Below are 12,353 nucleotides of genomic sequence, written 5' to 3' on the forward strand. Positions count from 1 at the left end.
AGTACGGCGATACCACATGTGTGGCACTTTTTTTGCACCCTAACTGCGCTAAGGGGCTCAGAGTCCAATGAGTACCGTTAGCATTTCACAGGTCATTTTGAAACATTTGGTTTCAAGACTACTCCTCACGGTTTAGGGCCCCTAAAATGCCAGGGCAGTATAGGAACCCCACAAATGACCCCATTTTACAAAGAGGACATCCCAAGGTATTCCGTTAGGAGTATGGTGAGTTCATAGAAGATTTTATTTTTTGTCACAAGTTAGCGGAAAATGACACTTGGTAAAAAAAACCCAATAAAAATCATTTTCCGCTAACTTGTGACAAAAAGTAAAATCTTCTATGAACTCACCATACTCCTAATTGAGTACCTTGGGGTGTCTTCTTTCTAAAATGGGGTCATTTGTGGGGTTCCTATACTGCCCTGGCATTTTAGGGGCCCTAAACCGTGAGGAGTAGTCTTGAAACCAAATTTCTCAAAATGACCTGTGAAATCCTAAAGGTACTGATTGGACTTTGGGCCCCTTAGCGCAGTTAGGGTGCAAAAAAGTGCCACACATGTGGTATCGCCGTACTCAGGAGAAGTAGTACAATGTGTTTTGGGGTGTATTTTTATACATACTCATGCTGAGTGGGAGAAATAACTCTGTAAATGGACAATTGTGTGTAAAAAAAATCAAAAAATTGTCATTTACAGAGATATTTCTCCCACCCAGCATGGGTATGTGTAAAAATACACCCCAAAACACATTGTACTACTTCTCCCGAGTATGGCGATACCATATGTGTGACACTTTTTTGCATCCAAACTGCGCTAAGGGGCCCACAGTGCAATGACTACCTTTAGGCTTTACAGGGGTGCTTACAATTCCGCACCCCCCAAAATGCCAGGACAGTAAACACACCCCATAAATGACCCCATTTTGAAAAATAGACACTTCAAGGTATTCATTGAGGGGCATGTTGAGTCCATGGCAGATTTCATTTTTTTTGGTTACAAGTTAGCAGAAATGGAAACCTTTTTTTTTTTTTTTTTTTGTGACAAACTGTCATTTTCCGCTAACTTGTGACAAAAAATAATATCTTCTATGAACTCACCATGCCTCTTAGTGAGTACTTTGGGATGTCTTCTTTCCAAAATGGGGTTATTTGGGGGGTATTTATACTATCCTGGAATTTTAGCACCTCATGAAACATGACAGGTAGTCAGGAAAGTCAGAGATGCTTAAAAATGGGAAAATTCACTTTTGGCACCATAGTTTGTAAACGCTATAACTTTTACCCAAACCAATAAATATACACTGAATGGGTTTTTTTTCATCAAAAACATGTTTGTCCACATTTTTCGCGCTGCATGTATACAGAAATTTTACTTTATTTGAAAAATGTCAGCACAGAAAGTTAAAAAAATCATTTTTTTGCCAAAATTCATGTCTTTTTTGATGAATATAATAAAAACTAAAACTCGCAGCAGCAATCAAATAGCATCAAAAGAAAGCTGTATTAGTGAGAAGAAAAGGAGCCAAAATTCATTTAGGTGGTAGGTTGTATGACCGAGCTATAAACCGTTAAAGCTGCAGTGGTCTGAATGGAAAAAACAGCGCTGGTCCTTAAGGGGGGGTAAAGGCTGAGTCCTCAAGTGGTTAAAGTTAGTTTTTAAATGTGTGTAACGATCTGATCGTTAGAACGAACGTTACATCACGTAAAGCAACTATTGCGCCTGCGCATAAAAATGAGAAGTTTCATGGAGAAATGCGCATGTCAAGCCTAGTACGAACGACCGTTTCCAACGATGTACTACTTTTGCAAACGATCGTCGTTGGAAAAAATCCGCCAAGCTAGATCGTTCGTTTTTAACGATCTAGCTCGTCCGTCGTCAGGCCTCTTGCACACTGCAAGTGATTCCGATTCAGATTCCGCTTTTTAATCAGTTTTTACATCCGATTCAGATTCCGATTTGCAGTTTGCTCCCTGCGCACTGCAAATCGGAATCTGAATCGGATGTAAAAACTGATTAAAAAGCGGAATCTGAATCGGAATCACTTGCAGTGTGCAAGAGGCCTCAGACTTAATGATCGTTGGTTGCTTTTTTTTAAACGATCGTCGTTTGAAACGATCGGGGAACGATCGTTTCAAACAACTATAGTCGCATGTGTGTACGCACCTTAGGACCCTCTAGGAGGGATTTTGTAGCGCTTGCCATTTGCTGGGGATCTGCAAAGCACTAGGCCTGTGGATCCACAGGGGTAGCTTCACTAGCAGCGTTGTAGCATGTTCTGCTATTGTGTTTCTTTGTATTTTCCACTACCACGATTCCGCTGTGATCCGATGCTTGTATAGCTGGGTTGCGGTGCCTTTGCAATTTGCAACAGGAGGAAAATATTTTGAATTGCCGAATCTTGGAAAAATCGCAGAGCTGCATGCTTGCTAGGTGAATTTTTTTCTACATTCTATACGAAGTATAAGAGCTAAATTGCACAAAAAATGCAGCAGGACGGTGATTGCAATCAGGTAAAACAGGCAAACACATTGCACTAATGAAAACTTTCGCCATGCGTTGTCCAGTAGTTAGTATTATGTGATCTGCAAGCGATTGGAATCTGATCACAAACTGATTGTGGTAAAGCTCCCGAAGCATTTTCGGTGCGATTGCCTTAGAAGGAATGCACGGGTGAAGTTACATATCGTCAAAGCACTGCAGAAATCGTTCCAAAATTAGTGTTAGGGCCCATTCACACTTGAGCATTTTGCCCGGGATTTCGGCAAAACGCTCAAACACTAGTGCTTTTGAAAGCGCTAGTGTAATTAAACCCTATGGGCCCGTTCTTACTTGGGTGATTTGCGCCGCAAATTGCTCAAAATGGCGAAACGCAAACGCGTAGCCTGAACCATTTTCAGGCGATTTCCCGGCGATCGCGTGTCAGTGCTATAGAAGCGCTAAACGCGTTCGCGGAAAAATTGCCGCAGTGTTCAGTAATTTTTTTCCGCTGAAAAATCACTCACGCTTTCAAGTATGAATGGGCCTTTATAAACTGCAACAACAAACGCTAGCGATTGCGATTCTTAGTGGGTACCAGCCCTAAATATACTTTCGTAATACATTGATTATTTCACTATTAATTATTTCACCATCAACAAACTAATTTGCCAAACCATCACAAGCGATTATGAAAAAAATGTTTTTGATTAACTAAATTCACCATTCACTTAGAATCATTCACAGTTGATTTGGGACGTCAGTGAGGTTCATTTACTGCTAATCCAATCACATCTGTCTGATCACACTTTTAGCGGCATCTGCCTAAGGGCTTCTATGACTGATCATGTTGCTGTATGACTGGAGTGGGGCTAGTGCACTAGCAGGTAGACCATGGCGGAGGGAGGCGCAGTACTCAAGACGTGAAAAATCAGGTCATGCACAAGTGATTTGGTTGTTTGCTGGGTGAGAAGGGCAAATGGGAGATGTTATTTAAGAGCTGGATAGTGTGTCAATAATCTGTTTGTTGATTCAAGAATTACACTTTGGCAGCGTAGCTGTGGGATGGGGATTATTGGACTGTTATCAACATATAGGCCCAGTGCACACCACAAACCTCTAGCAAAACGCTAGAGGTTTTTGAAGCAGATTTCAGGGCCCATTCACACTAGAGCGTTTTGCCGGTGATTTTCGACAAAATGCTCAAATGGTAATGCTTTTCAAAGCGCTAGGGTAATAAAAGTCTATGGGCCTGTTCTTACTTGGGCGATTTGCGGTAATTGCCGCAAATCGCCCAAAAACGCTAAACGCAAACGCGTAGCCTGCACCATTTTCAGGCGATTTCCCGGTGATCACGTTTTAGTGCTATAGAAGCACAAAACGCGATCGCTAAAAAATCGCCAGGTGTGAATGGTGATTTTCACACTTGCAAAACTAGCGTTTTGCAAGTGTGAATGGGGCCTCAGAGCGATTCTAGGCATGCTAGATCAGAGCGGTTTTCCAGGCGTTTTTGTTACAGGAGCTGTTCAGTAACAGCTTTACTGTGACAATATTTGTAATCTGCTACACAAAAACGGTCCAAAAAACAGTAGGCATGTTTAGAAAACCTCTCTAAACAAGCCTAGAATCGCTCTGAAATCTGCTTTAAAAACCTCTAGCGTTTTGAGGATCTGCTAGAGGTTTTTGGTGTGCACTGGCCCTAAAAGAGGGGTAATAAATCTTGTGGTAGAAAGATAACTATTTCAGTTTTTTTTTCTATATTGAATTTCAGAAAGAGAGAGGGCATGAAGACACGGAGACAGGCATGGTCATTGTAGCTAAATCAGTAACCTAGAGATAGATTTAAGTGTCATCAGCATGTAGGAATTGAAGCTGATAAGTTGACCAGGTCCATAAGTATAGATAGAGAAGACATGGGGTCGACAACCGAGCCTTGGGGTACGCCAACAGAGAAATAGAGCAAGGAGAAGGTGGTGCTGGAGTGCACAACTTCAGCTGTCTTACCTGAGAAATAGAAACAAAGCTAGGTGACTGACAGCAAGACCCTGAGTGACCAAACAGGAGAGGGTTTGGAAAAGCAGAGTATGGTCCACTGTGCCAAAAGCTGAGGAGAAGTCAAGGAGGATGAATGCTAAATCTCTTTAGATTTAGCATTCAATAAGTCAATTGATAACTTTGACTAGGGCAGTTTCCTTAGAATCACTGGGACAGAAGACAGGTGATCAAACATTGAGGTAGGCCTGGGGCACACCAAAACCCGCTAGCAGATCCGCAAAATGCTAGCAGATTTTGAACCGCTTTTTTTTATTTTTATGAGGCGTTTTGCGGATTGCTGCTGCGGATTTCAGTGTACCATATTTCATATATTGTTACAGTAAAGCTGTTACTGAACTGCTTCTGTAACAAAAACGCCTGCAAAACCGCTCTGAACTGACGTTTTTCAGAGCGGTTTGCGGTTTTCCTATACTTTACATTGGAGGCAGAAACGCCTCCGCAATCCAAAAAATGCCTCACCCCGGGAGTATGCATTTCAGCAAAACGCCTCCCGCTCTGGTGTGAACCACCCCACTGAGATACATTAACCAAGCGTATCCGCAGCCGCAAGCGGCTGCAAAAACGCCAAAAAACGCGCTCGGTGTGCACCAGCCCTTAGTGTTGAGAGGCGACTCACCTAGTCCAAGTGAACATATCGCTGATGTGGTGCAGAAAAGGAAGAAGAGAGATAAGCCTGTAGTTGGCGAGGGCAATAGAATCCAGAGAGGATTTCTTGAGTATTTATCAGGAGGACTTTCTTAAATGTCGATGGAAAAGTAAAGGTTGAAGAGAGTGGTGTGATGGAATAGGAAAGGTAAGTAATAACGTGAAAGCGAACAGGATCAATGGGGCAGGTGGTGGGACATGATTTTGAGAGAACGTGTTCAGTAAGTTGCGAGGAGAGTGGTGAACAGGTTTCGGGTCTGTATGTAAGGACTAGTGAGTCTGTAATGGCGTCTTGGACAGAATAGATGGAAGATGAACATATAGGCCCTTTTTACACTTGGCCACTTTCTTTGCGTTGCGTTACCCTTTCTGCATGCAGGGTAACGCAAGAGCACTGAAAGTCTGTGGGGCCCAGTACACTAACCACGTCCCATTGCACTGGAAGTTCCCAACCCGCCACAAAGTCAACCGTGTCACCATGCAACTTCCATGGTGACGCAGCGGCAGCAGAATGCATGGAAGTCGATGGGTTATGTTTGTTCCACCTGGCAGATGTCACCACCAGAGATAAATTTCAGAATGTAAAGCAAGGAGAGGAAAGATCTTACAATGGACAGCACAGTGGCGTAGTGGTTAGCGCTCTTGCCTTGCAATGCTAGGTCCCTGGTTTGGATCCCAGCCAGGTCAACATCTGCAAGGGTGTTTTTATGTTCTCCCCGTGTATGTGTGGGTTTCCCCCAGGCACGCCGGTTTCCTCCCATGTCCCAAAAAAACATACAGATAAGTTAATTGGCTTCCCCTAAAAATTGGCCCTAGACTATGATACATACACTAAACGATGCATACATAAACATATGACAATGGTAGGGATAAGATTGTGAGCCCCTCTAAGGGACAGTTAGTGACGAGACAATATACTCTGTACAGCGCTGCGTAATATGTCGGCGCTATATAAATACTTAAATAATGAGCAAACACTGACTAAATCATTTATAAGTGAACATTGTAAAACAAAAATAGCAATTTATTCATGTTATTTTCACTACAATTCCTCTTTAAATAAAAATTGAATAATTAGTTTTAAACCTAATTGATACCACAAAAAAATACTATACATTCACTTCAAGTCATGGTAAACAAAAGTTTGCAATATTTTCAGTATTTCATGTGTTCTTTATTTAAAATTAAAAAAAATTAAAATAAAATAAAAATGTTTATTGTTTAACACTAAAAATAATAAATGAATAAATAGCATTAAACATTTACTTTAATATGTCTGTATGTTTTAAATAGATTATAACACAGGAAAAGACATTTCAAGTCAGCTAATGGTGTTGCTTTTCCTTTAACAGGTAGGGCAGTGGATGGCAGAGCGCATGGATGGAGTGAGCTGGATGCTGTGTGGGATGGATTGTTCTCCCCTGGCTTGTAGCAGTGGGTGGGAAGATCTGGGAGTAGAGGCAGCTGATGCATAACATACAGGACACTGGCAGCAAGCTGCAGCTGACATCATGGATTTCAATGTGAAGAAGCTGGCCTCTGATGCTGGAGTGTTCTTCACCAGAGCTGTGCAGGTGAGAGCCTGGATATATAATGCAGGGTTAGAGGGGAGGGGGGCATGATTAGGAGAGTATTCCTGTGATCTGCCCCCGCACCCCTCCCTTCTGCAGCATCCTCTGACAGCTGATGCTTCTTATCCCTCCATCTTTGCTGCACTGTGTGCATCTCTCATTATACAGCCCTCCACCTGCTGCACACTCTGCTGAACTAGAATCACCCCCTCCTGCCATTCCGCCACTGGCTGCCAGTGCCACCCCTATATGCAGGCAGAGCTGGTGGCTGCACAATGCACTGCTTTCCTATCAGGCCAGAGGCAGCTGCTGCTGGACATCTGACAAAGCAGGCATATTCAGAGAAGCAGTGCAAATACCGGCTAGGAAGTACAAATTAGAGTAGCCAATCACATTTCTAGGGATGATCTTTAAATTCGACTTTGCCGTTGATTGTCGACCATTGAGGATCCGGTATTAGAGACGGCTGATGTGGAACTTTGCTCAGGGATAAGCTCTGTGTAAAGTTCCGCTTCAGTCACCCCTAATTTCGCAGGGAGAAAAATTGGATGACAATCCCATCTCTAGACATTTCAGTTCCCTGGGGTCACATAGTTGAAAGAGAAATGTTATGTAGGATTTGTTCTGCTTTCATCTGCAGAATCTGACAGATCTTCGGGAAGTAGCTAGAATGATAATAGAGATGAGAGCTAAATTCAGCTTTACCATAGGTTACCAAACCTGAATTGTGCATGGGGGATCATCCAATTTGGAAAGCAAATGACATTTATATCGTGCTTTTCTTCTGGCAGGGAGTAGCAGTAGCAGTGTCAGGGAGTCCAAGTACCCCTTGCTGAATAGATGCTGGCTTACTGAACAGGAAGAGCCAAGATTCGGTCTCCCGTGACAGAGGCGGAGCCCTTAACCATTACAGTAACCAGCGAAGCGAGGGATATGGAGGTTGCCATATTTATTTCCACCCTGCTGATTTACTTGGCTGCTGTAGTGCCTAAATAATAGAAACAAGCATGCAGCTAATCGGGTGTTTCTGACATTGTCAGAACTAACAAGATTTGCTGCATGCTTGTTCAGGGTCTATGGCTAAAAGTATTAGAGGCAGAGGATCAGCATAACTGTCAGGCAACTGGCATTGTTTAAAAAGAAATAAGTATGGCAGCCTCCATATTCCTCGCGTTCCGTTTTTAAGTGACAGCTTGATTAATCAATCAAAACTAAGTTTAATCAGTAGCTTTCTGAATCTGATTAGGAGAGTGCAGTTGTGTGTGTATGTACATGTGTACGTACTCCTGTAATATGCTGCCAGGTCACAGAGGAGAGGCCTAATACTATCAGGAGGTCGGAAGAAAACAAAAAGATAGCCAGATGTGCCCCCAGTATTAGGTAGTTCCCTCCCCAGTATAAATAGCCAGATGTGCCCCCAGTATTAGGCAGTCCCCTCCCCAGTATAAATAGCCAGATGTGCCCCCAGTATTAGGTAGTTCCCTCCCCAGTATAAATAGCCAGATGTGCCCCCAGTATTAGGCAGTCCCCTCCCCAGTATAAATAGCCAGATGTGCCCCCAGTATTAGGTAGTCCCCTCCCCAGTATAAATAGCCAGATGTGCCACCAGTATTAGGCAGTCCCCCTCCCCAGTACAGCTAGCCAGATGTGCCCCCAGTATTAGGCAGTCCCCTCCCCAGTATAAATAGCCAGATGTGCCCCCAGTATTAGGCAGTCCCCTCCCCAGTATAAATAGCTAGATGTGCCCTCAGTATTAGGTAGCCTCCCTCCCCAGTACAGCTAGCCAGATGTGCCCTCAGTATTAGGGCCACTAGTCTAGTTCAGGGGACCCAGCAGGAAACCTCATAGTTAACTGTTCTCCAATCACAGCACCCTCTACTGCACAGATGGTTGTGATTGGCCTAATATTGTGTTTACTACAACCTATCTGAAACCTAGTCGTTCAAGAGGGTGCTGTCCACCCAATCACGCCAGCTGAATTTTCCTCTATGCCCCACCAAACCACCTTTCTCCCATTCCCAGGTGCTAGAGGTCCAGATGACAGGTCTCTTCTGACTACTCTGTAGCTCCGCTGCTCTGTACTTCTTAAATCTCAGGACAGAACATGTGGGGGGGCTGATTTAAAAAATCATCCAGTAAGGCTTCACATGTATTTTTCATGTTGCTGAATTATGCACAAAAGAAAAACTATGTATTGCTGACCACAACTCCGGATCTTTCCTGTATAATAATGCTACGTTAGCGGCAGTGCTTTGTTTTGTATGTGTAACGCCTCCTTGATTAGCTGTTGAAAGTCATTTATTTTAGTAAAGTATCCGGTGAAGAGCACAGATCCCGACTCCGACTCCACAGCCCTGATCCTGGCCATTCCCTGTATCACAGACCTTCATTGATATGGGCACCAGTCTGCACTGAGACATTCAGTCCATGCCCCCCCGCCCCCCGCAGTCTGCATGCTTATCTCTAGTGTGATTCAGATACTTCTGCAGCCAAATAGATCAACAGGGCTGCCCAAGTAACTGGTATTGTTTAACAGGAAATAGGTATGGCAGCCTCCATATTCTTCTCACTACAGTTGTCCTTTAACCCATTCGCGTTCCATCGTTTTCACTTGAGCAATGTTCACCTCCCATTGATTAGCCTATAACTTTATCACTACTTATCACAATGAACTGATCTATATCTTGTTTTTACCGCCACCAATTAGGCTTTCTTTGGGGGGTACATTTTGCTAAGAGGCACTTTACTGTAAATGCATTTTAACAGGAAGAATAAGAAAAAAACGGAAAAAAATCATTATTTCTCAGTTTTCAGTCATTATAGTTTTAAAATAATACATGCCTCCATAAATAAAACTCACGTATTGTATTTGCCCATATGTCCTGGTTATTACACCATTAAAATTATGTCCCTATCACAATGTATGGCGACCATATTTTATTTGGAAATAAAGGTGAATTTTTTCCGTTTTGCATCTATCACTATTTACAAGTTTAAAATAAAAAATATATAGAAATATTTCATCTTTACATTGATATTTAAAAAGTTTAGACCCTTAGGTAAATATTTACAAGTTTCTCTTTTTTTTTTTAATTGTAATTTTTTTTTTTTTATATTAAACATTTTATTTGGGTATTTTTGGGAGGGTGGGATGTAAACAATAGTTTTATAATGTAAATGTGTCTTGAGTTTTTTATTTTTTTTACTTTTCGTTGTAGTTTTACTTTTTGGCCAGAAGATGGCGGCCATGAGTTTGTTTACATGACGTCACTCTAAGCATAACATACGCTTGGGGGAGGCAACAGCCAGAAAAAGCGCAGCTTCCGAGAGAAGCTGTTGCTTTTTCAGCGGGGGAGAGGAATCAGTGATCGGGCACCATAGCCCGATTCACTGATTGCCTGGCTAACGAACCGCGGGCCGGGAGTGCGCGTGCACATGCGCGATCGGCGGCGGTAGCGCGCATGGTTCCTGGATGTAGTTTCTACATCCAGGAACTAAAATAGGTTAAGCATTCTCTGTACTTCACTTGCCAAACAAGTAGAATGCTGAACAGATAGTAACATTTATATATCGCAGTAATAAAAAAAATGCAGTAAGTGACTCTACGAGAACATCAGATTGTGCAACCCAACATTGTCGGCGTATGTGACCCATGGTATCTGGGTATTAGTAAACTAATTTATTAGTAAAAAATAATTGGAGCAACACGAGTACAGGTCACATTTCTTTTTTAGGATTTCCATAAACTGTAATGAAGACTTTTTTTTTTCCCCCTTTCCCCCATACAAGTTATCATGCTGTGGCTAATGTTTTAGAGCAGAGAGGAAGTTCTGAGTTTAGCTCCACTTTAAGGAGGAGCTCCAGTGAGCTATAATGTAATGTAGTAAATTATTCAGGATACACATTTTGATGTTAATTATCCTGGTTTCAGCTCCAGAAGCACTTCCTATATCTGTATATTGATATGTAACTTTGCCATCCCAGTTATATTTAGCGGCTTAGGTGCGAGCAGTGCAAGCTTAGTTAGGTGTGAGCGGCTCTTCCCGGCGCTGGCCACGCTTGGAGGGGTCGCCTGCACTTCCCAGCCTCCCCCTTCGGGGTGCTGCTACAAGGCTTCAGAGCAGTGAGAGGGCTTGGAGCTCTGCGGCTCCCCGGTTGTATCTGGGTATGGGGAGCCTCCCTGTGGCGCCCCTGGATAGTGCTAAATGCTGCACAAACTAATCCCCGCAGGGCAACCAGTTTGGGGTAATTAGTTTTAGACCCTGGATATTATGGCATGCAGAAGCAAATGCAAATTTGCATGAGCATTGATTAAGCCAATTAGGCCAAATTTGCCAAGCCAGATATATCAGGTTCTAACTTGGTGTTTGATGCACACATTCCTCTGCTGTCCAGTTATGTTTAGCCTAGACTATTAAGCAACTTTCTACCCAGAGCACTCTGGAAGACCAGGGCTTCAATTCATCAAAGGGTGTTCGATAACAAAATCCCAGTCCTTAAAATACCGCATTCGGTATTTTACACTTCACTGTGCTAATTCATCAATATTTTCCCATGTGCGGTAGAGGTTCGTTAAGTTACCGAAGTACTACGGCTTCAGTTCATCAAAGGCTGTTAGATAATGGCAGAGTGGTGCAGAGCAGCTTGGAATGTCTCTGTGTTGTTACAAGCTGATAACAATAGAAGGCATCCAGACATCCCTTTACATGTAAACGTGTGTTATATTTACTGTTACTTATACTGCCTCTGCTGCTCTGAATCTGTCCATCAGTGTTTCTTAACATTTTACTTATTTGCCACAACGTAGATAAACTTCCTGGAGACTTTACAAATGCCATGCTTGGTGATTTCACCACATGCATCTTTGTATATTCAAACAGGGACTCAAAGGGTTAAACCACCGAAGGACATCTGGGGATATCTTTTGTCCCGTTATCTCTGCTCACTGCCTGGGAGGTCTGGAAGCTTGTGTGGAGAAGCCTGTGTGACCTATCAGCAGCACTTGCAGGAGAACAGGGGCTGTTTCTATTGGCTGCCTGCTCCTGTTAATCATGAAAACATTCACACAGAAGGCTTTCGAAGCCTGTAACGACAGGGGAGAGCTGGAGATAAACACCGAATGTGCTAGCGAATGTGGTAACCTTGATGAATTGACATTTGCTGACATGTGTTGAGCACAAGTCGGTAATTTATCTCATTGCTCTGTGATTTCAGCTTCTCATTCGGTAACAGCTTTGATGAATTAGCATTTTCTTAAGTGCTCCGTTAACTCAGCTGTTTTCAGCATTACCGAATGCGGTAATGCTTGATGAATTGAAGCCCAGGTGTTTCTTTTCACTTTAGAACAAACATTCTGCAGTGATGCACTTTGCCAGCAGTAAAGATGTCACCACCTGTGATAAATTTCAGACTTGAAATCGGCCTTAGGGGAGATTTCACAAACAACAAACACTGACTAAATAATTTCTTAAAATGATAGTATAAAACAAGCAATTTTATTTATTGCATAATAGGCAGTAAAGTTATTCTTTAGGGTAAAGTCCTGCTTTATTAAAGGGACCCTGAGCAGACACCATGAGTATGCATATAAGCATAGCCTCGGCTATTT

General features: G+C 42.7%; 1 protein-coding gene across 5 annotated transcripts in view; it reads left to right on the plus strand.

Moving 5' to 3' along the window:
- The window catches only part of SH3GLB2 (SH3 domain containing GRB2 like, endophilin B2), a 136,416-nt gene that overhangs the window by 35,455 nt on the left and 88,608 nt on the right, over positions 1-12,353 (plus strand). For all 5 annotated transcript variants that reach the window (XM_068248501.1, XM_068248500.1, XM_068248502.1 and 2 more), the window contains exon 2: positions 6,527-6,748. In XM_068248501.1, the coding sequence (XP_068104602.1) occupies positions 6,686-6,748 (63 nt within the window). In that variant the 5' untranslated portion in view covers positions 6,527-6,685. The remainder of the gene's footprint in view (positions 1-6,526; positions 6,749-12,353) is intronic.

Source organism: Hyperolius riggenbachi, chromosome 8, assembly GCF_040937935.1.
Source record: "Hyperolius riggenbachi isolate aHypRig1 chromosome 8, aHypRig1.pri, whole genome shotgun sequence".
Taxonomy (NCBI): domain Eukaryota; kingdom Metazoa; phylum Chordata; class Amphibia; order Anura; family Hyperoliidae; genus Hyperolius; species Hyperolius riggenbachi.